General features: G+C 50.9%; 1 protein-coding gene across 1 annotated transcript in view; it reads right to left on the reverse strand.

Annotated features, from left to right (window-relative positions):
• R3HDM2 (R3H domain containing 2) overlaps positions 1-21,060 on the reverse strand; it is a 27,697-nt gene that overhangs the window by 3,000 nt on the left and 3,637 nt on the right. The window contains exons 4-22 of the mRNA XM_019472850.1: positions 19,058-19,184; positions 17,848-17,926; positions 17,023-17,082; positions 16,213-16,353; positions 15,702-15,810; positions 14,416-14,511; positions 12,853-12,884; positions 12,701-12,754; positions 10,026-10,258; positions 6,904-7,088; positions 4,717-4,806; positions 3,810-4,052; positions 3,068-3,194; positions 2,407-2,642; positions 1,832-1,986; positions 1,402-1,502; positions 444-613; positions 115-259; positions 4-27 (exon numbers count right to left, since the gene is read on the reverse strand). Coding sequence (XP_019328395.1) covers positions 4-27; positions 115-259; positions 444-613; positions 1,402-1,502; positions 1,832-1,986; positions 2,407-2,642; positions 3,068-3,194; positions 3,810-4,052; positions 4,717-4,806; positions 6,904-7,088; positions 10,026-10,258; positions 12,701-12,754; positions 12,853-12,884; positions 14,416-14,511; positions 15,702-15,810; positions 16,213-16,353; positions 17,023-17,082; positions 17,848-17,926; positions 19,058-19,184 — 2,407 coding nt within the window. The remainder of the gene's footprint in view (positions 1-3; positions 28-114; positions 260-443; positions 614-1,401; positions 1,503-1,831; positions 1,987-2,406; positions 2,643-3,067; positions 3,195-3,809; positions 4,053-4,716; positions 4,807-6,903; positions 7,089-10,025; positions 10,259-12,700; positions 12,755-12,852; positions 12,885-14,415; positions 14,512-15,701; positions 15,811-16,212; positions 16,354-17,022; positions 17,083-17,847; positions 17,927-19,057; positions 19,185-21,060) is intronic.

A 21,060-nucleotide genomic window follows, 5' to 3' on the forward strand; every position in this document is an offset into this window, starting at 1 on the left:
GGCCCAGCAGTGAGTAGCGCCCATCACCCCTGTAAAAAAAGCAAATGTTGGTAGGGGTCTGAAGAAATCACAGGAAAGACCCGGCCCTGTGCTGTCCCCACTCCTTCCCCTTACCTTGTGCTGGGCCCATGGGCCGGGGAAACTGTGTGAGGACAGGGAGGGGGCTCAGCCCCGTGCAGACACTGTTGAGGTTGGTGACAGGAGACGGCGTTGGGGATTGGGTGGGCGACGTGATGGGGCTGTTCAGCTGGGTGCTGGCCTGGGGGAGGGAAAGCGTTAGACAGCCCCAATGCTTGTGACTGGTCCCACACCTGTCTCACCACCATGGGATGAACCCACCCCCATCTCCCAGCCCATCCAGACAGCACAGATGCTGGGGTCCTCTCTCTCCCGCCAGGCTGCTCCCAAAAGATGAGCTGCCTGCTTCCCAGTCCTCTCAATACCTGAGCACTGGTGTCTGGGTTGTACAGGTCTCCTGGCTTCTGCCCCCGCTGGTCCAGGCTGTAGTACTTACAGTGGCTCCACTGCACCACAGGGGGATTCTGGGGGGTCTGGGGGCCATTGGGTACATTCAGCTGCATCACAACCACGCCAGGGCCTGATGGAGACACCCCTGGGGAGAGACGACAGCAGCAGTATTGCCCAGGCTCTGTGCACTGCTGCTGCTGCTTGCTGTGGGACAAGAGGCAGCCTGCCTGTCTGTGCAACTTTGCACTCTTCCCTACAACACCCCCTCCGTACTCTCTCCTCTGCCACTCCTGCCTGCCCAGGTGGGTTGAAAAAAGGCCCCTCCAAGACCCGGTCAGGATCCCTCTCTGATATCACAGCTTACATCAGAGAGTGATGACTTTTAATCCAGGAGAAATGCGAGCAGAGGGGACAAGTTGAGGGCAACTCGGGTGACCTCTCTAAGCATCACAGCAAAACTTCAGGCAAAGGATCTAATCACAGAGCTGGGCGCAGAGCTCCAGTATTCTGGTTCCAGCTCTTGCACCAATTCACCAGGCCCCAGCTCACTTCCCGGCAGCTGGGAGAGGATGCAGGAATCCTGATGCTCCTCTCATCCACAGTGCTCCCTGGTCCCATGAGCTGCCCTGGTGACACTAAGCCGCGTTGCCAGCAGAGGGAGTCCGCAGCCCACAGCAGCTCCCTCTACCCACTCTTACCCTGCCTGCCCATCATGGCAAGGAGACGCCAGGCACAGGCCAGCATCAGCCTGGAGCAAAGTCGCTGTGCCACGTCCTGATAACTCCCAGTGGGCTGTGGGTAAGACTAAGGAAACCCATTGCACAGAAGCTGCCACTTGGCTGTGAATTGGCAGCTCTGTTTACTGCAGCCCCTACAAAACCTGATCCAATCTGTGCAGAATCAGTGCCAACCCTGACTGATGGCCCCTCTTACCTGAATACTGCTGCTGCATCTGTGGTGGGCTGCAGGGTGATGGGGACTGTGGCATCTGATACTGTTCAGACCCAGGTGGCTGAAGGAACCCCACTGAAGGGCTGTGAAGCAGAGAGTACTCTAGTGAGGTGCTGGCGATGGAGAGAAACAGCCTGCCCGTCTGTGCAGGCAACCACCAGCTCCCTCAGTACTTGAGACGGCTGGAAACACAGCTGCCTCTGGAGGAGCACAGGAAGCACCGCATGCTGGAGGACAGCCGTGTCCAGGAAGTGCTTACTATGGGAGCTAGGACTGGGCAAGCTCAAGAGATGACCAGCATCTATGGTGCCCAGCCACCTCCTCTAGCTGCAGGAATAGGATGCTATGCCCTTTCAGTAGGGCAGCAGGACCCCTTTCTCCCCAAGGCAGGCCAGAGAAACAGAAGCTTTACCTGGTGCCATTCTGCTGGGCAGTTGGGATGACGCTGTAGTAGATGGGCACCCCTCCAGCCTGAAGCCCCCCCTGAACAGACTGGCTGGCTGGTACAAGCACTGGCTGCTGGAAGGGCTGCTGGACCACACTCTGGGACTCATTGGCCACGGGAACCTGTGCAGGGAGGAAAGAAGCAGCCCTATGGAATGACAGGTAACATAGAGCAGCAGCAGGGAGAACTGGCCCCAAAGAGACACCAGCAAGGTCCATACAAGGTAGAAGAGATGCCAGATGGTTGTCTACTGCAGCCCAGAGCAATCTTGCCCAGGCAAGGGCAGCCCCTCCCAGCTCTTCTGCGAACACAATGGCGAAGGGACCAGCCGTGCTCAGTCCTCCTTCTCAAGACATGTCCCACACAGATTCAGATGTGTTCGTGCCCTCCCCAAGCTGGCAAGCATGCACTATCTTCTCAAGGTGAATGTCTCCGTCTTTGGCTCCATCACTCAGGCACAGGAACAGGCCACTCCCTGCAAGGCCTGCACAGCTGAGGCCCCCTCCTCAGCAGCCCCTCATCAGAGAGCAACTGATGCCTACCTGGTATGAAGGCAGTGGAGTGTACTGGACCATCAGGCCTTGCATCTGGCTCCCCATACCGCTCCTCTGGCTGCTGAGAAGGCCAGGGGGCTGTGCCTGCTGCACTCCCATCATACTCTGCATCTGGCCGCCCATGCTGTTCCTCTGGCTGTTGAGGAGCCCGGGTGGCTGTGCCTGCTGCACTCCCATTACACCTTGGTATGTTTGCTGCTGGTTGGACATCATTGGCTGTAAACCTGTCAGAACAGGGTTTAAATGGAACAGCTTCCCAGCTGGCCACAGGAGACAGCCTGAGACTTGGCATATGAGGGCTCAAATCCTGCTTTGCCCCCACCTCTTGCTAAAGAGTGGGAAAAGGGTTTCCTTTACGGCAGATGTAAAAAGCCCTGACGGAAGCTCCTGGCTATAAATCCACCTTGCAGCACCTCAGTGCAAGCTACATGCTGAGAGGGAGGGAAAAGACTAAAACAGCCTTTGCAGCCAGGCCAATTTTCAACTTTCCTTTGCACAGTTAAGAGGCACTCTAGTCAGCAAGTCCAGCAAAGAGTAGGAGACAGGGAAGAGCAGCCTGGCCCCAGAGAGCGCATGGGAGGTCCTTAAGAGCCAACAAGAGTGGAAGGAAAGGGAAACATGCCCCCTCCCCCCTTCTACGCCCCCTTACCAGGCTGCTGGGACTGCTGGGGGAGCTGTTGAGTGCGCTGGGAGCTGTAGGCCACTGGGTGACTGAGAGATCGGTATTGCTGGCTGGAGTTCGGGTACTGCCCAGGAGGGTAGTATGAAACCTGAATCTATCAGAATCAAGAAAACACTGTGATGAGAATACAAGAGGGAGTGGGACCAATAAAGCTGGTCCCCCAGGACCAGTTTTCTCTCTCACCTGGCCTGGCTTCTGCCGAAGGAAACCAACCAGGGCTTTGGCTCTGGCCAGATGATAGCTCCTCAGGGAACCGCAGCCCCTTCCCGCTCCTCCCAGCCTCCACATCCAAGCCTTTCCCAGCACAGTAGTGCAAGAGCACAGTAGGCACAATTCTCATCACAGCTCAGGGGAACAATCCTAGAGGTCATAATGCCCTGCGGGACCCCAAAGAGAGCTTAGAGGTGTCAGCCCTGAGTCTGGTCACTGTCCCTCCCCCAACACTATGAGCCAGGAATGGCCAGAGTGGTCCCCAGATAAGTGCCTTGTGAGCTCAGAAGGACAAGGGGGCAGAGATCATCCTGTGCCTAGCAAGGGTGCGTGCCGACCTGAAGCTTGGACCCCTGTGTATGATCCATCACAAATGAGCAGCAGAAAAAGAGGGGACCTACTCTCAAGGAACTGTTCTCTGGACTGCTCCCCAGCAGCCCCTTGCCTGACAGCTTTGGGCCGAGGTGCACATCCCCTCCAGGCTTGCGCATGTCCTTACTTGCTGGGGAGGCTGAATGTAGCCCTGGGGCTGCAGCACCTGCTGTGTGGGGGCCGTGTGCCCTGAGGCGGAGTAGTTGGAGGTGGGAATGGGCTGCCCAGGGGTTGCCATGATGAATCCTGTCTGCTGAGGATGCTGGGAGATGAGGGATGACTGGAACATAGCTGAGGAAGGATCTGGTGCTTCCGTAGAGCCCTGTCGGCTGAGGCTGATCTGCCCAAAGGGGTTGCTGAGTTCGTCGGCCTGCATTGGCGATAAATGGGAAGGATGGAGGAGGACAGCATGTAGGACAACAGCATGTAGGACAACAGCATGTAGGACATAGCTCTGCTGAGTAGATTGCAGACCCCTTCTCCCTACTCTGTGTGGGGGAGCTCACCCAAGAAAGGTCCCCAGAAATGAGCCACAGACCAAGAGCATTCTGCAGGACAGGGGCTAGGGCCATGCGAGCTGCTGGGGGGTGCGAATGCTCAGCGGACACTCGTGACATGCGAGACCCCACACAGGCAGGGGTGGCCCCAGCCCAGAGGCCGTATCCCATGGGGCGCGCTGTTCCCGAAAGACCCAGTGGAGACAACACAGGTGCTGACTGAGACCACAGGGCAGCCATGGCCCCTGGACCCCAGTGCTGGGCACAAGCGTCGCTTCCTGGTGGAACTCTGGGCTTGGCACTTGCTCTTCCCCAGGCTCTTTCCAACATCAGCCACTCCAGCAGTGCCCAGCCCTGGTGGTCCCACAGCCTCAGAGGCATCCCACTGCCTTGACCCCACTGCAGCACAGAGCCTCCATGAATCCCAAACCCACCGGGTGCAGTGTCCGCGACATACCTGATTAGCAAAAGCTCATACAACACAAACACAGCACGAGTAGAACAGAGACAGTGAAGAAGAGGAAATGGGGTTTATACCAAGTTGTACTGCTGGGGTGGAGAGACTGGCAAGAGGACTTGGGGGCAGGAGCTTGGAGAATACTGAACAGGCTGCAGCGCTGGGACCGGCTAAGACCAGCAGAGAAGGGAGTAGAGGAGAGAGATTTGGGTGGGAAAAGGGTGGGGAGGGGGAAGGAAGGATAGGAGGAAGGAGAGAAAGAAGGAACAACAAGGTTAGTCAACTGAGCCAATTGCAAACACACAGAGGGGGGCACCGCAGAGGGCTGGAAAGCATGGAGACCAGAACGGGGGAGCATTCATCTCTCTGTGAAGACACACAACCCAGCCAGTTGCTTTGTGGAAGCTGTGAAGGCTGGCCATGTCCACAAAGCAGCTCTTGCCTGGCATGAACAGTGACACAAGTTCACAAAGACCAGCTATGGCCAACAGCAGCAGGAGAGCCACTTCCCCTCACCACAACCTTTGTGTCTCTCCCACTCCACTGCCCACTTGTGTGTGGCACTGACTCCCAGCTCTCTCTGCAGTGCTTCTTGGCCTTTTGTGCTGGTAATGTCTTTTCTTCACTCTTGCCTTCTGTAGGGGCCCCTCTCACTTTGTCACTGAGAGGACCTGCTGATGCCTGTTTATGACAACACCTAACTCAAGAACCACATACTGTGCTTTGGGCACTGAACCTGTAATGGTCAGCACTGGATTGTTTTTTTGATCATTTGATTTGACCTTTGGTGAAACAGAAGGTGCATGCACATGGGGGACAGTGCATTTTCAGACCTTTCACATGAACACATGAAAAAAGTTTTTCCAGGACCTAAACCATTAAAACAGCTGAACAGTAGAAGGTACAAAATAAAACCCCAGCAAGACACAGTGATCCTGCACAAGCTCCAGAAGCCTACTGTGTGTTCAAACCTCCCACCCAGGGCACTGTGCTCTGTCCCATGCCATGCTACAGCTCCAGACAGACACTCCTGCTAGACTTAGCACTGGACCCTGGCTACCTCAGGGAGACACCTCATCTGTAGAACTGAGATGCTTCCCTTGAGTCTCAGTATCCTCTGCAAACAGACCACAACCTGGAGCCAGTCCAGGGCCCAAGAACTACAAGCTCCCCCCATCCTCATACAGACGGCAACAGACAGCAAGGAGCTGTTCGTGTTATCTGCAGTAAAAGCTGTTCGAGGAGGCTTGTTTCCTCCTCCCATCCCATCCCATTGAAAACACTCAGAATCATAGAACAGCCCAGGTTGGAAGGGACCTCAGAAGATCATCTGGTCCAACCTTTTATGGGAAAGGGAGCCTAGATAAGATTATCTAGCACCCTCCCTGTCCAGTTGCATCTTGAAAACCTCCAGTGTAACTTGCAGTTCTCTGTTGTAGGAGACATCATGAGACGATGCACCAGAAAGGATCCCTATAAAACTCATAGGCAGGCTGAGGTCCAGCACTAACGTGCTGCTCTGAATAGGGCAGGATGGGAAGGTACTGAGGATACTTCCCATGCACACTGCCCAGCTCTGCACCCACTGAACACGAGGCAGCTTTGCTCTCTCCAAACATGCCCACCAGGGCTGGCTCCCACCCCTTCCCCAGTCCTGCAGTGATACAGGGGCAGCTCTTGTGCTGTGTTTTTTTACAGCCTCAGGAGCAGAACAAAGTATGTAGGAATGACAGCCCTGAGTGCTTTCCAGAGGGGTCCATCCTCAGAAATAGCCCTGCAGGCTGTGGAACATCACTTGGATTTAACTTGGGGAGAGTCTGGAGGATACATTCAGGCACAGTTCCAGGTTTGCCTCTTCCCAGGACATCAGGTGACCAGCCACTGGGGAGCTCAAACCCAACTACCGTTTGTGACAGTCCTTCACCAGGAGGGCAACTGGTTCCAGAACATAACCCTGCCACTCAGCAAAGGGTTGCAGATCCCTTCCTAGGAGGGCTGCTGGCCCAAGCAGATACAGAAGAGGCTGGCAAGTTGAGATGTTGCACAGCATGATATTCAGGCACAGCAAGGCCCCCGACCTTCTCCTGCTCTCTGCCAATAGCATAGAGGGACTGTCACTCCCTAACAGGCAGCAAGTGTGAGGACACCCAAAACCCACTGGGCAAGTGTGAGTCCAGAGCACCCTGGGTGTATGCTGGCTCTGCTTCTACCTCCCTCCTGTGTGCCCAAGGAGCTTACTGAGCCTGGGATACTGTGCAGCAACTCACCTGGGATATCATGTGGTTACTCATGGCTGGCTGCTGCTGGGCTGCAGGTGGAAGTCCTTGGGGCTGCGGTGGTGGCTGTTGGGGTGGCTGTGGTTGAGGCTGCTGGGCTGTGCAGGGTAGGAGGCCACGGCTGGGCTGTGAAGAAGGGGATTGGCTGCATGCTTCAGGGGCACCTAGTACCAAACCTTGAACAGAGAAAAGCATGGCAGGGTTGGTACCTGGGAGAGAAAAACATCGATTCGTTGATGGGAAGGGCGGGGGGAAGATCCTGTCACTATCTCCTGCACTGCAGCCAGACTGCATTCTCTGCTGTCCACATGGGAGCTTCCACGGGGGACAGGGTGAGCAGGCTGCAGGCTAAGTCACTAGTTTGCCTCTGCTTCACAGCAAACCAAGGTGTTGACACCCTCAGGACTCCAAGTGATTGTACCCCTCTCCTCTCCATGTCCATGTCCATACACTGACCCTCCACAGCTGGTCACAGCATCTTCTTCTCCCCCTGACCCGTGCATGCCCTGCTCCCAGGGAAGACCAGGATGCAATTCTTGTTCCAGACCATGGCCACGAGTTGTATAGTGTTATTCCCAAGAGTGTGCTCTCTTCCCTGACCCCAACCTAGCACCCTTACTCCAAGTGGACAGCCTACACAGTGGTCCCCACCCACAGCTCTCAGGTAGTTGTTGTTTGTGTAAACCTTCAACACTACTCAGAACTGCAGGAAATTAAAAGGCCAATGTCAGGCTCATATGACGAATCTAGCTGGCCTCTGCCCACAGGACAGTGCATGCTTGGTGCAGGTGCTGGCAGGGTTGGCACAGGGTAGTAAAAACACATCTGTGTTGCAACTGATTCTTTGGAGGGATGTGCCCTCTGTCTTGTCTGGAAAGCATCAGGCACAAGTCAGAGCCTTCTATAAATGCCATGGGCCTTCTGCTGGGAAGACGAATCTGGCTGTTAACAGCAGCACCTGCCTGGCGGAGGGCTCTCCACTCCAGCATGAGGCAGAGATTACAAAAACAGGGAGCTGCCAGATACACTCACATCAGCTCAGTACCGTAAACCAGTCTGTGGAAAGAAGCAAGAGAGCTGTTCCCAGTCACAGCTCAGTTCTGCAGCTAGGCACGGCCCCTGCTTGGACACTAATATGTCATGATGATCTGTTCGAGTGCTTGCCCAGAACAGAGAGGGAAGTGAGGGAATCCTATTTTATGGCCACATAGACGCAGCACATGCACATCTTTTGAGCAAAAGGCTAGGGGATGGCAGGCTGAAAGCAATTCCTTCCCATGGTAGGAAAAATTGTTAGGAAGGAGTGCGATACATGCTGCAGGACACCCAGCTGGGAAGTGCTCTCCTCAGTATTTCAGTCTTACTTCCAGAAATAAAAGGGCTGTGAAACTATTGCTTGATGCCCAGTAGCTACTATTTAACTAATTCTGCCTCTGATCTACTGCATTTCAACAGCTAATCTTCAGGTATTCTGCTAAGGAGGTCTGTATCATCAGCCACACGGTGCAAAGAAGGAAAGATTTTGCTGACAGTTGCCCAGGGGCTGAATGTTGAGATGGGAAAAGAGCCCCAGAGTCCTAAGCACTTCCTCCCCCACAGAATAAATATGAGGATATGGAGGGTGGTTTGTTTGTTTCCCCCCCCCCAAGTGAAAATTCATTTGCTTCCCCCCCCCAAGACGTTTTTAATCACTCGCCATTATATAAAGCCTGGAGAGCAACTGGCTTCTGTTCCCAGGGGAGACCTGGAGGAAAAATACAGAAAGAGCAAAAAAGCAGATCCTCTCCTGCTCTGCTTTGCACACAGCTGGGACAGATCTTCAAATAACTGCTCCCATCAGTTGATGAATCAGTCCCGGAGGTGGTTGCAATAATCAAAGTAAGTGCAGCCCTGAGCGCAATGGAAACAGGGTCCCAAGAGATGATGCAGGCACCTTCAAACTGCAAGATGAATGTGTGGTTTTCAAGGCCAGCCTGGGTGCTAGAACAGCAGCCTGGCTGCCTTTTAGATCCATCACTTTTATTTGAAAGGATTCTTGTGGAGCAGTCTAATCACCCACAAGCACCAATCTGCCTCCCCTCCCCAGTAAAATGACAGCTCTCAAGCATTTGGGGACCTGCTGCCTACCAGTGAGAGCAGAGGAAGCTAGACAGTGAGACAACACTGGATTTTGCTCATTGATATTGCACAGCAATTGTAACCAGCTACCATATGGCTCCTCAGTTATCACTGGACCATTAAAATGAGAGCAAAGACCTGTGCTGCCTCTTCCACAAATGCCTTTCACAAGCAGTCAGTTGAAAATAAAGGACTCTGCTCCCCACTGATAGAAGGGCTGGTGCCCTGCCAAGTGCAACACACATCCTCTCAGGAAGCTGTTGTCAGTAACAGATTACTAGTGACGCCCCACAGTAACATTCTCCGTGCATGGGCTACCCTTTGTGTTACCTAGATGGAAAAGGAAGAACTGATCTGAAGCAGGCAGAGAGACTTGTGATCCTAATTCCCTTTGGTGCTCCTGAAACCTTGAGCTGTACTCAACAGCTCTTGAAGAGCTGCAGGCCCAGCTCCCTGCTGTTGTATTTGCTCTCAGGGGTATAGTGAATCATTTTGAGAGAACATCGTAGGCAGATACCAATTAACACAGTCTTTATCTGATGAGATCGACTAATTGGTGACACCCTTCCCTGGACCTCCTTTGTTGGAAAGCAAGGAAAAGTGCCAGATGGTTCACCCTGACTAAGTCTCCTTAGGGCTGTGAGGGATTCTGGGGAGCAGAAAGGAATGGCAACATAACTTGCAACACAGCAGGAGAGAGAAAACAACAGAAAATTGGTAGCTTGAGTTCCAGGGTATGGGACTAAACAATGTCCTTTGTCTTAGATAACTCTGCTAAAGGGAAGGAAGATCTGATGGTGAGTATTGAAAAAGCAGATGATGAACAAACTGGCATATCCCTGCCCAGGTACTGAACACATTCAGACGATGCCAACCATGTCCCATTTTAATCAGAGTCACTGACCAGAGCATCATGAGCCCCAGTCCCCCAGCCCGAAGACTATGTCTGCTAGGTGCCTTTTGGCAGAAGGTGTGCAGGGGCAACAATACAGTACCTGCCCGGGATGTTCTGCTGGCAGTGCTGCCTTTGCTACTCCCGATGCTGTCCCCCCGTGTCAGGATGGAGATGCCACTGAAGCTGCTGGCTTTGGTAACAGGTGGTCGCAGGTTGCGGATGGAGCCATCTGAGTCTGTGCTGCTCCACGGCCGAGGCTCCAGCGACTTTATCTCACTCTCTGTGCTGCTCTGGCGGCTGCCTGAGGCCCGGTTCAAACTGTCCCGGTTGCCCCTGCAGAGACCGGAGGAGTTAGACCGCACCTCCAGTGGAAAGGGGCAGCAGCAGGACCTGCAGGTGCTGCATCAGTACTGCCACACCAGGGTGGTGAGCCCAGTCAGCAGCTGGCTCTGTGACATAGCATGTTAGCACTTTGTATGAGGATCTGACAGCAAACACACACCCTGGGTCACAGCTTTCTTGGGCATGCACTGTGAAGACCCAGACACTGCTGATCTTCCTTGGCGTGTGTTGAGAGCTGGCTCCTGGCCCTTTTCCCCAGCCAGATCCCAGCCTGGAAGAGATGCCAGCAGGGTCAGAGCATGATCCCTTGCTAAAGCCCTCCTTGTCTCAGAACAGGGAGCTTTTAACAGAGGCCTTGAGACAAGGCTGATAGAGATCTTGCAAGATCACTTTCCACACCAGCCCTGGTAAGGCTTTCTGCCCAGATGGAACAGCTACATGTTGGGATATTGCAACGCTTAGAGCTGTGCTGCCACTGATCACCCTCCCTTAGCCCTAGGCCAGGTCTGGCCACAGCAGGACTTTACATAGTATCAGCAAAACAACCCAAGCAGTGAGCCTGGTTTATCAGCCCAGCTAACGATCATAAGCACAGTAATGGGTTCCTGGGCCTTCACTGGGGAGGAATGATGAGGAAGGCAACACTGGAAGAGGTGCTTGTATAATGCTGCAAGCTGAGCCTGGCAGCAGCTCCACGCAGTTGTGGAGAGGAAAAGATAGGCGTGGAAGGAACTTCTGAGGTGACGTCCTGGGCTTCTGGGAGCATGTGAGAGCCAAAGAAAATACATCTCTTGGAAAACCAGTACAATGATTATATCCCTAAAGAGGTGAAGGAATTGGACTATGCAGCCTCAAACCCCAAATTACAGTTGATCTAACAAGCATCACTGTCAAGCTCTTCGGCTCTCTCCAACCTAAACTCTGAAGGCTGCTCCTGGGGATGTTCAGAGAGGTGGGGGCAGTGTTTGTGTGTGCAGGGAAGGAGCATGTCATGGCTTTTGTTCTGACTCAGCTGCAAACTCTGGTTCCCTGAGAACCCAGACTCCTCTCAAGCTGATTACTGTTAACCCAGAAGCATAATGGTTCTGCTTTTTCTATGAATGCCCTCCAAACTCCAGGCACACTACCACACACCCTTGCTCTCTGACAGCACTGCCCTTGCAGCTTCAGCCATGCCTTTCTCTCCATTAGCCTTACTACAGCCTGTTTCCAAGTGTGTCCACCAGCAGAGAGGTCTCTGCAGTCAGATCTGTGCTTCAGCAGCATTAATACAGGGCTTCCAAGCGAGTGAAACAGACAGCTGTGTTGCTCTGAATGCCAGGCTTTGAGGGCGGTAAGTCTCTGGAGTTCACACAGACATCATCTCCAGCACCACCACTGAGGGAACCCTGGTCTCCTCAAGAGCTTGTCTATCTCTGTCCAGAGCTCAAAATGGTCCCAAGGCCCACATATCCTCCCTCTCCCCACTATGGGAACCACAAAACAAAGACAGCAGGTTAACCAAGCTCTTTAGGGACTGGGCACAACAGTCAGAAAAGCTCCTAGCGCAGCCCTGGCTGCAGCTCAGCTCCTAAAGCTGCAATCACATCAGCAACAGGTTGTTTTGCCACTTGCTGGGTGAGTTTTACTACAGCCTCATGGCTGATCTGAAAACTATACCACCTGCCTTGAACACCACTGCCACAGGCAGACTCCAGGCCACAGTCCCTGTAACTGTGCTGAGGACACTTTATTTTCCACGACAGTGTCCCTCCAAGGACAGCCTGAGCCACGTGACGGACTGAGGAGAGAGGCAAAGCTGTTCCTACACTTGCTTAGATCCTCCTGTCCTGTTCATACACAGAGATACTTCATCTCTAGAGCTTTGGCTATTAAACGAGAGGACAGCAGGCATGAGGGTCTCTCCATTTTCATCCTGTTCTTTATCCTCATACCTTCAGCAGCCTCCTGCAGCAGGGGTCTGTGCAAGGTGGCTCGTCAGGCTAACCCCATCCTTCCAGCCCTTTCATCCACAGGAAAACTACTTAATAAGAAATTGCTGCTCAAACATGTTCCCAGTGCCCTCTGCAGCATACTCTGGTTGAAATGGAAGCTTGAGACACTTCATTGCCACCATTAAGTAGTCCAGCCTTTATAATCAGGGATTAGGGACAACCCCACCTTATCTGGATGCTGATCCCGTCACTGTAAGAGCAGGGGCTTTCCTATCCTTTGATATGGTGGAATGGTTTGAAAACTGCTGGAATCCTCTGGCTTCCCCATTCCTCCCTGCCATTCCCACCTTCCACCCCTCCATTTTAATTGATGAATCAGAAAAAAAGGGCTCAGAAATTGATGTTGCAAAAAATACAACTTCAATAACTTCACAAGCAGCCATGCATGGGGCAAACTTACTCAGCAGGACAATGTACAAAATAAGTCACACAGAGATACCTAAAAATCTGCCTCCGTTTGTGAGAACTAGAAGAAAAGCCTTCTTTGGAGATTCTGTCGGTTAACATCAGAAAAAAGCATCATTATAGAGTCATGCAGTCCTCCGTAGAGAAAGCCAGAGATACAAATAATGTCTGCTGAACAGTACTAACCTGCTGTCGGTGAGATATCCATTCTGGCCAGTCTGGAAGCACGGAAAAGACATGGAGATGGGAAGAGAAGGAAAGAAAAGGCAGACTTAGTAACTTTGAAAGCAACAAACCCAGGCAATTTCAAAGCAGAGAGGAGCAAAGCACTAACAGTATGGGAGTCAGACACAGTTTGTGTTGTGCACCAGTTACATGGTCACTCAGGAGTCTTGCTGAGCCTTCTGCACACCAGTCCCATTTGACTCTCCATCCAGGCCCACAAGGAACCTTTCCTGATACCTATGACCCTGAGATCTCTCAAGAGTTTGCAAATCCAAGTCCTCAACTCTCTATTTCATTGCTCTAAGGCAGCTTTGATGGTAGCTTTGTCAATGAAACAATCAAGGCTAGACATACAAGGGTCCTTATTTGCTAAATGCAGGCACAATTATCAGAGCCATGAAAAAAAGGCAGAGGGCTCAAAGCCAGCCCAGCTCATCCTGTGATAGTCACCCCTGCCTCTGGAAGTCACATGCAAAGCACTGGCTCAGCCCATGAACACAGAGCAAGGTAAGTACATGCCCACCCAGTGTTGTGCTAACACGGGACAGCACCTGCTCTAGTCCAGGACTATAGGCAGAGCTGCTTACTAACATGTCTGGATGGCTTTGGGCCTGTGCATGTAAGACAAATCCATGATCACAACTGGCTGGAGAGTCATCAGCTGAAGCCTGGTGACTTGACTAGGGACTCAGCACAGTGACTGCCTTAACATCCTCCTTGGGCAGGCACATGGCAATTCCCATTAGGAGAAGTGAAAGGTGTTGTCCCCAAGATGCTCAAAAGCAGCAGGCAAGAAGCTGGACTTTGAACGTAATCCATGGCAGATGGGCACTTGGAATTGTCCCTGATTCCATTGTTTGCCACTTGGCACAGCATGGAAAGCTGCCTCCAGCTGGCAGACAGTACTCAACACAACAGAGCACAGCAGCCTCTCTGAGCCAGACATGAGCAAGGAACACAGCTCTGGCTCAGAGGAGTTCCACGTAGGGAGCAAAGATCTCAAGGAAGCAATAACCAAGCTGGACACTTCCTAACAAAGACAATAAATGTACTGCCCAGATTCATCCTGTAAAGGCACAGAGCCCTGCCTGATACTCCAATGCCAGCACTGCTTGGTCAGGAGGTCAAAGCTGCAACACTGGAGAGAAGCTGAGGAAGACAGCTGCTGCTCCTTTCAGGTTCATCGATTGATTTGCTAGTCATCCCAGAAATGCCACTGCATAAGCTTATAATCTTGCTGGGCAGCAAGGAGCAAAACTGCCTCCTCTGTCAGTCCCCACAGGCCTATTGCCCCTTGAAACAGGCAATTTAAGGAAGGAGCAGACTGGGGAGTGGAGGTGTGGCTCCTCTATCTCAATGTCTTAGACATCTTTGTTAGGAGCTGGAATTCAATGGTAGATACCAAGAACACTGGGAAATTTGTAGAAAAGGCAATGACGAGATCTGACGTCTTAGTATACTCAAGGACACCTTCAGCCACAAAGTTCCAGGAGGGTACCTGGCAAGTGAATCATCCAAGCTTACCTCTCGTGCAAATATCCGCTCCCTGACCCGCTGATACTCTTCCTCTCGCTCTTCTATAGATTTGCTCCTTCTCCCATCCTGCAAGGGGAGTCTGATCTGAAGGGACAAACACATCTCAGCGGGTCAGCAGTTGCCAATGGGAGCAGAGGGTGCAGTCAGCTGCCGATATTTTTATGTAGCAGTGTAAGTGGATGTGGATTACGGAGTGTGTGCATGATGCCTGGATGCAATGACACAGCCTCTGCCTTTGAACCTACCTTCTGGACACCTATGTCTAGGGATGAACATCCTGGAGGTCTTAGTGCACTCCACCTCCTGGATCAAGCACAACCACTCTGCCTGAACTCTGCCTGATTCGGAAAGGACAGATCAGGAATATCACCATGTGCTTCTGAAAGACAGTCTGTTCCCAGGGGTCAAAAGCTAAAGGCCACTCTTTGGAGCATATGCCAACACAGCAAACTCCTGCTCAGTCATGGATTCTGTGCTTCGTGGGTAGCTGCATCACCTGCAGAATGCCACCATGGGGAAACCAGAAACTGATACCGATTGCAATGACCAGCTCCCCATTCTGATGACTTAAGTTCAGAAACATGACCCAAAGCAAGGGATAGTGGTATGCTGGGGCGATGTAAAGATGGGAGCTACAAGAGCAAAGAGCATGAGATCCCTGGTGAAGAGGTCTCCTGTCTCTTGCTCCGTTTTAGACGTTCAAGATTCTGTCTGACACAGGCTGGGAAAACAGCCACAGATGAACAAGCTAGCTCTGCGTTACGGGTATGGTGCCACCTGTGACAGCCCGAAGGCAGCCAGAGATTCAGGAGGGTTTTTAGCTCTGATGACTGGCAATGCTGCTGAGCTCAAAGTGTTTCATTTTGCCAATGGTTTGCGTCCAGCAGCACCGCGAGGTCCTGACGACTTCACAGCTTGACTCGCTGCAAACCCCGGGGAGGGGTAGGAGAGATGCTTGGCAACACTCAGCTCTGTGGCATTTCCAAGGAAACCTTAGCAAAAGGCTTCACCTTAAAGCCTGGCCCAGCCACCAGTTGATATTCAGGGTACAGAAAAGTACCCCCCATAGAACCCACACAAATTCTTCATGCATTTCCACCGTATTTTGTAAAGTTTTCATGATACATCTAGATGCTGCTGCTTGGGTGGGGTGGAAGCTTCTATTAAAGAAGGTTACTGCAGGAAACCCAAGAGAAATTCAGAGTTGTTCTCATCTTAGAAAAGTCGCATTTGACTTTCACAAAGTATGCAGATACCCCATTGCCACCCCTTACCTGATTATCATCTCGGTCCATGCTGGTATCATCTCGTTTTAGGATAAACCTCTGTGGGAACTCTGCATTCTTCTCATCTTTGATGTGCTCAGAGAACCTCTGCTCGGGGCTGCAGGAAGAACCAGCCCTTGTTAGAAGGGCAAAAATGGGCATAGAACTGTCTTCATAAAACCACTGCTTTGCAGGAAGTGAGGGGGTGTGCAAATATGTTTGTTGTGTTAAATCTCTCCTCTGTCTGATAGCAACAAGAGCTCCTGCCCCTTCTCTGAGAACTAAAGAGAGCTAGGAAGGGCTTGCAAATACATACACCTAGGACTGGAAGTGAAGGATTCTTCTCTTCTAGAGAGGGGACCTGCCCTTCTTATGGAGGCAAAAAAATGTGGTGTGGAATCCATCCTGTTCTGGACCATGCCAGGGCTCTGTGTCTGGGGGTCATGTAGCACCATGCAGGGAAGGGAAGGGGATGCCAGCCCAGTTGTTCTCCCTCCCCCCGTCCCTCCCTCCCCCTTACATTCGTGTGTTACTGGTCTTGTTGATAATGACCGCCTTCCCGGTTTGGTCAACATTATGGTCCATGCCAAAGTAGGCAGCTACCCGGTGCAGCAGCATCCTATGGTATGAGGTCATCTGAGGGAACTTCTTAAACTGATTGCTGAGAAGAGGGGAGAAAGCATTAGAATTTAGAAGGCCTTGAAACACATAACAATAATCTGACACCAAAAGAGAGATCAAGGTCAGAGATGCCTTAACCAGATCCCAGATCAGACCATGCCACCTATTCAAAGCAGTCAGGACGCAAGTGCTACTTCTTACACTGAGTGTGAGCATGGGCTTATACTGCTTTTCCAGACAGAGTTGGGCTGATTCAAGGGCTCAAGTTGAATAGGCTTTTCCTGAAACAAGACCAGCTTGTGCAGAAATGCATGTTTGTTTCTAAGCAGGAATAGGAGCCAGAATTAGTACTTATACTGCAACTTCTCTGATCCTATTAGATAAAGAAGTTTGCAAGCTCTGCTGCAGACACCTATTCTACCTCACGTTCTGGGATGTGAATCCTGCCCCTGGTTTCTCCACCCCCAATTTACGCTAGGAAGAGAAGCACAATGGCACTAATCTCCTTCACAGTGGATATGGTGTTAAAGCAATTGATACCAAATCAATGTGATACTCAGAAACCTTGTGTATGGGAGGTGGAGGATGTACAACAGAACAGGCCTCCTAACCAGTGTGTCCAAAAGACACCCTTCTCCCCTGGGTGCCCAAGCTCCTAAACTGTAAGTTACAAACCTCTTTTGCTTGACACAAACTGATGATCACTTACTTGTTATCACTAATAAATTCCAGAATCTCCTGTTCTAACTTTAGTAGCATCATTCTATCCCTGTCAAGAAAAGAAAAGGGAAAAGGCCACCTTTAGAGACAGTGAAACACAGCTTTCTCTGCTTGGTACCCCCCTCCCTGCAACAGAGAAAAGTCACAAATACCTGGAGCAAGCAACACTATTAACCAGGCTTCACACATCCTCCACAGGAATGAACTAAAAAACTCCAAATTTTTTCATATATAGTAAATTAATTGCCAGATTTTTTTCAGTTTAAAGTTGTTTTGCTAACAGTGCTTGGCTTTTGGTAATACTGAATCTCTGCTCTGCTGGAAGCTCCACTGGTAGAGACTCCAGCTTTGCTATTCCTATGCCAGCATTTGGCTTGATTACATTTATTACTGACACAGCAGCGGTTCCTTTAGAGGTTGGTATTTGACAATCATTTACAGAAAGGGTTTTAAAGCAATCAAGATTCCTTCCTGCTTGCATTCAAACAAATTATTTTTCCTCTTTCTCTCTCTCCGTAATACACAATTACATGTTTTGATTGACTGCAGTATATAAAATTACAGTTGTGCTTTTTGTTTCTACACTGCTCCAGCTCTAGTAACGCTTTCTGAATTCCAAAAAGTAAAACACACTTTCAGGTACTTTCTTTAGTTGCTGTAGTATCCCTCCTCCCAAGATGCATGAATACATACATACATATACATACATGCACACAAACACCATGGGTTTAAGAGTCAATCAAAGAAGCATTGGTCGCCAGGTACTCCCTCCCTTAACTCCATCAGCAAGTTGTTTTACTGACTAGGGACCTACCGTGGGTTTTTTTTCAGTGTATTTACTAAAAATTCATGCAAATCTATTCCAGTGGAGTCTGTATATTCCTGGCTGGAATCTGAAACAACAACAGCAGCAGAACAAATTAACAAAACACTGCAATAGAATAGACTGAAGGGAAGAGGTGTGTGTCTCACTACATGCATGAGGATGACGTCCCCACATTGCTGCCGGAGGAAATTCAGCCTCATTCTCAGCACCGACTATTCACAACAGGAAGAGAGGAAGAAAAGCCCACCTTGTTACAGAACTGCACAGGTTGGGACCCATATCACCTGGGCTCAAGTCCAGTTTCTAGCACAGGCTCTGAATGCAACCTCTAGGTCAAGTTTCTCAATCTGTAAAATAGGGACTGTATACCCTTTCCCCTGCAAGCAGCAGGAGGATCAGTATGCTACATGCAAGATACTATGAGCACAAGGCCCCATTAGGAGGATGCCAGAGAGAGAGAGATCAGGTCAGTTCATGGAAGGAAACCTTGCCTCTAAAACCAACCACTCAGAGCACACTCAGGATGTACCATGCTGTTACAGGAGGCCCCTGCAAGTGTAGTATACCATAATTCTGTACAAGCAACTTCTGCACCTTTGATCCCGCAAGCTATTTAACTGGAAAGCCCTGCTGGCCGTTCTTCCCCTCTCCCCACACCCTTTTTAATTTAAAAGTAATCGCAGAAAAAACAGTAAATTAAACTGAATCTGCACCAGTGCAGAGTTGCTGTCTGTACAAGGATTTCGGGTGCAATTTGCCCACCAGATTAAATGTGTATCTTTTAGCCATTTCTATGCCCGAAAATCATACAAGCAGGATCATACAACAGAAACTTAGCTCACCTCCTTGCAACCTCACATCTTGCCACCTATGGCAGTTTTTATAAAATCAAATCTAAACCGAAAGCAGAAGTCTATACAGTGGGTCTTCTTGGACTTGCAACTGCATATTTAAAAAGCCACCAGATCACTATAAACTATACAGGAAGCCTGCAAGTCTGTTGGGGCACATGCCAATCTAGAGAAACCCTCCCCCTCCCTCCCCATGTTTTGCTCCAGAAAGGATGTTATAAAAATGAGACATTCCTGTACAGTCATCAGCAGAGATAACCGCTCTGCTTCCAACAACTGTACCACTGGCCAGCAGAATCCTCAAAGCGGTTAAGACAGGACCTGCCCTGTTCAAACAAGCACCTGACCTCGAGACAGCATTTTCCTTGGTGCCTTTTCTTTATTCTTGTCTTTTTCTTCTTTCTCAGCCCCATCTTTCATGGACTTTTCCTCTTCCTTGTCAGAGGGGCAGCTAACGTGCAACTGAATGATGTCCTGGAACAAAACAAACCAGGCTGGTCTGAGTCACTTGGACACTCCCTGGAATCACTGCCATGGCTGGAGGTGTTGGCAGCTGAGAAAGGTATCATGGAAAGGCAGGGGATTCAGGTCACAGATCTGAGACATTTCATAAGAGGCCCCATTCTGAGAGCAGACAAAGCAGTCTCTCTCCCCACCCTCCTCCCAACGAGAAGCCTTCATCAGGCTCTGAGGGGACTCTCAACAGCATTTGTCACTGTTGAAAACCTGCCTCGCCTGGATCACCTCAGAATCTAAGTCACACGCTTCCCTGTTCGAAGCTGATAAAATGCTATTACATTTTGTATTCATGAGTGCCTAAGGTGAGGTACGTCCTGCACTGTTTCAGTAAGACTCTACCATCTAACCTGGAAAGAGAAAGGGCATGGGAAGCAAAAAGCATATGTGGTATGATGAGTGGTCCCTGTGCCACATGGGCCTTTCTGATGTTTCTTTTAACCTCCTCTCTTGAGTTGCAACTGCCCAGCACGGCCTGAGGATTCACTCTGCTCCATGGGAAGAAATGTTAAACACCAACAGGATTGTCAAAGGCAATGTCAGATGATGCACTGCTCAAGTTCAAATTAAAACTGACTATAAAACCACTACCCTTTGTGCCAGCTGATTTTTCCCCATCCTTCTGCCTTTACACTAGTGCGGTTCTGTGGCAACACGATGTGTGCTTATGGTTGCTTTAGAAGTCCTCCTAGTGACCCTACAGTTCTAAGTGAAACCCAAACAAAAGACAGGAAAGCAGCCTCTGGAGCTGGGAGCCTCAACACAAAGAAGGCTTAGAGGCCAAGTACCCCATTCACCACAAGGGTGAGGTGGTATGGGCAGCACGCAGCCCTGGCACAGGCCAGGTTTGTCCTTGTCAACAGAAAGTAGCGTAGAGGTCTCTGATCTAGCACAACAGACCTAAGCTGCTGACTCTGCACAGTGAGGTACTACATCAGCTCAGCGAACATGGGCTGTAGCTAGCCACAACCTGCTCTGCAGTGAGCCACCTCAGAGCGCCACACACTGCACCATCCTGTGCTTCTAAAGCTTGTGTGGGCAGAGAAAGCTCAACCCATCTGTTCTTGCCAGGGCAGACAGGTTCTCAGCACCTCCCTGACTGCTGCCCACCTTCAAGCTTCAGCTTCTCTGTCACTGCCCACAGTGACCATAGATAGGGATCATCTCTGCAGAGCGCTGCATATCACTTCTCTGTGAGCTGGCTGCTTTCAGTCACTGCAGCCTGAACTGCAAGGAAAGGGCTTGCATGAAAACTTCCTTCCCATGACCAAAACCCCAGGGGCTTTGTGAAGGTGAAGTGCCATTCCATTTTCGGTGGCATAAGCCTGCACAACTCGAGTAGTTGTGGGTGCCCAGTGAGTTGATGCAGATGATTCCTTGTAAGAGAAGGTTTGTGACTGTACACATACGAGCAGTGCTCACAGGCATGACTGCTTCCCTCAAAAGCCACCTCTTGTGCGAAATTCTTGGCTCTCAGAGCACAAGCCCACGACAGGACATCACCTCCAGCAAGATGTGGATTTTCTGGGCTTCCACACTCCACAGCTGTCCTGGTTTCGGCAGGGATAGAGTTAATTTCTTCCTAGCAGCTGGTACAGTGCTGCGTTTTGGATTTAGGATGAGAATAATATTGATAACACACCATTGTTTTAGTTGTTGCTAAGTAGTGCTTACGTTAGTCAAGGACTTTTCAGCTTCCCATGCTCTACGGACTGAGAAGGCTGGAGGTGCACAAGAAGCTGGGAGGGGGCACAGCCAGAACAGCTGACCCAAACTGGCCAAAGGGACATTCCATCCCATGGGACGTCATGCTAAGTACATAAACTGGGGGAAA

This window comes from Aptenodytes forsteri, unplaced genomic scaffold (genome assembly GCF_000699145.1).
Source record: "Aptenodytes forsteri isolate BGI_AS27 unplaced genomic scaffold, ASM69914v1 Scaffold373, whole genome shotgun sequence".
Classification (NCBI taxonomy): Eukaryota; Metazoa; Chordata; class Aves; order Sphenisciformes; family Spheniscidae; genus Aptenodytes; species Aptenodytes forsteri.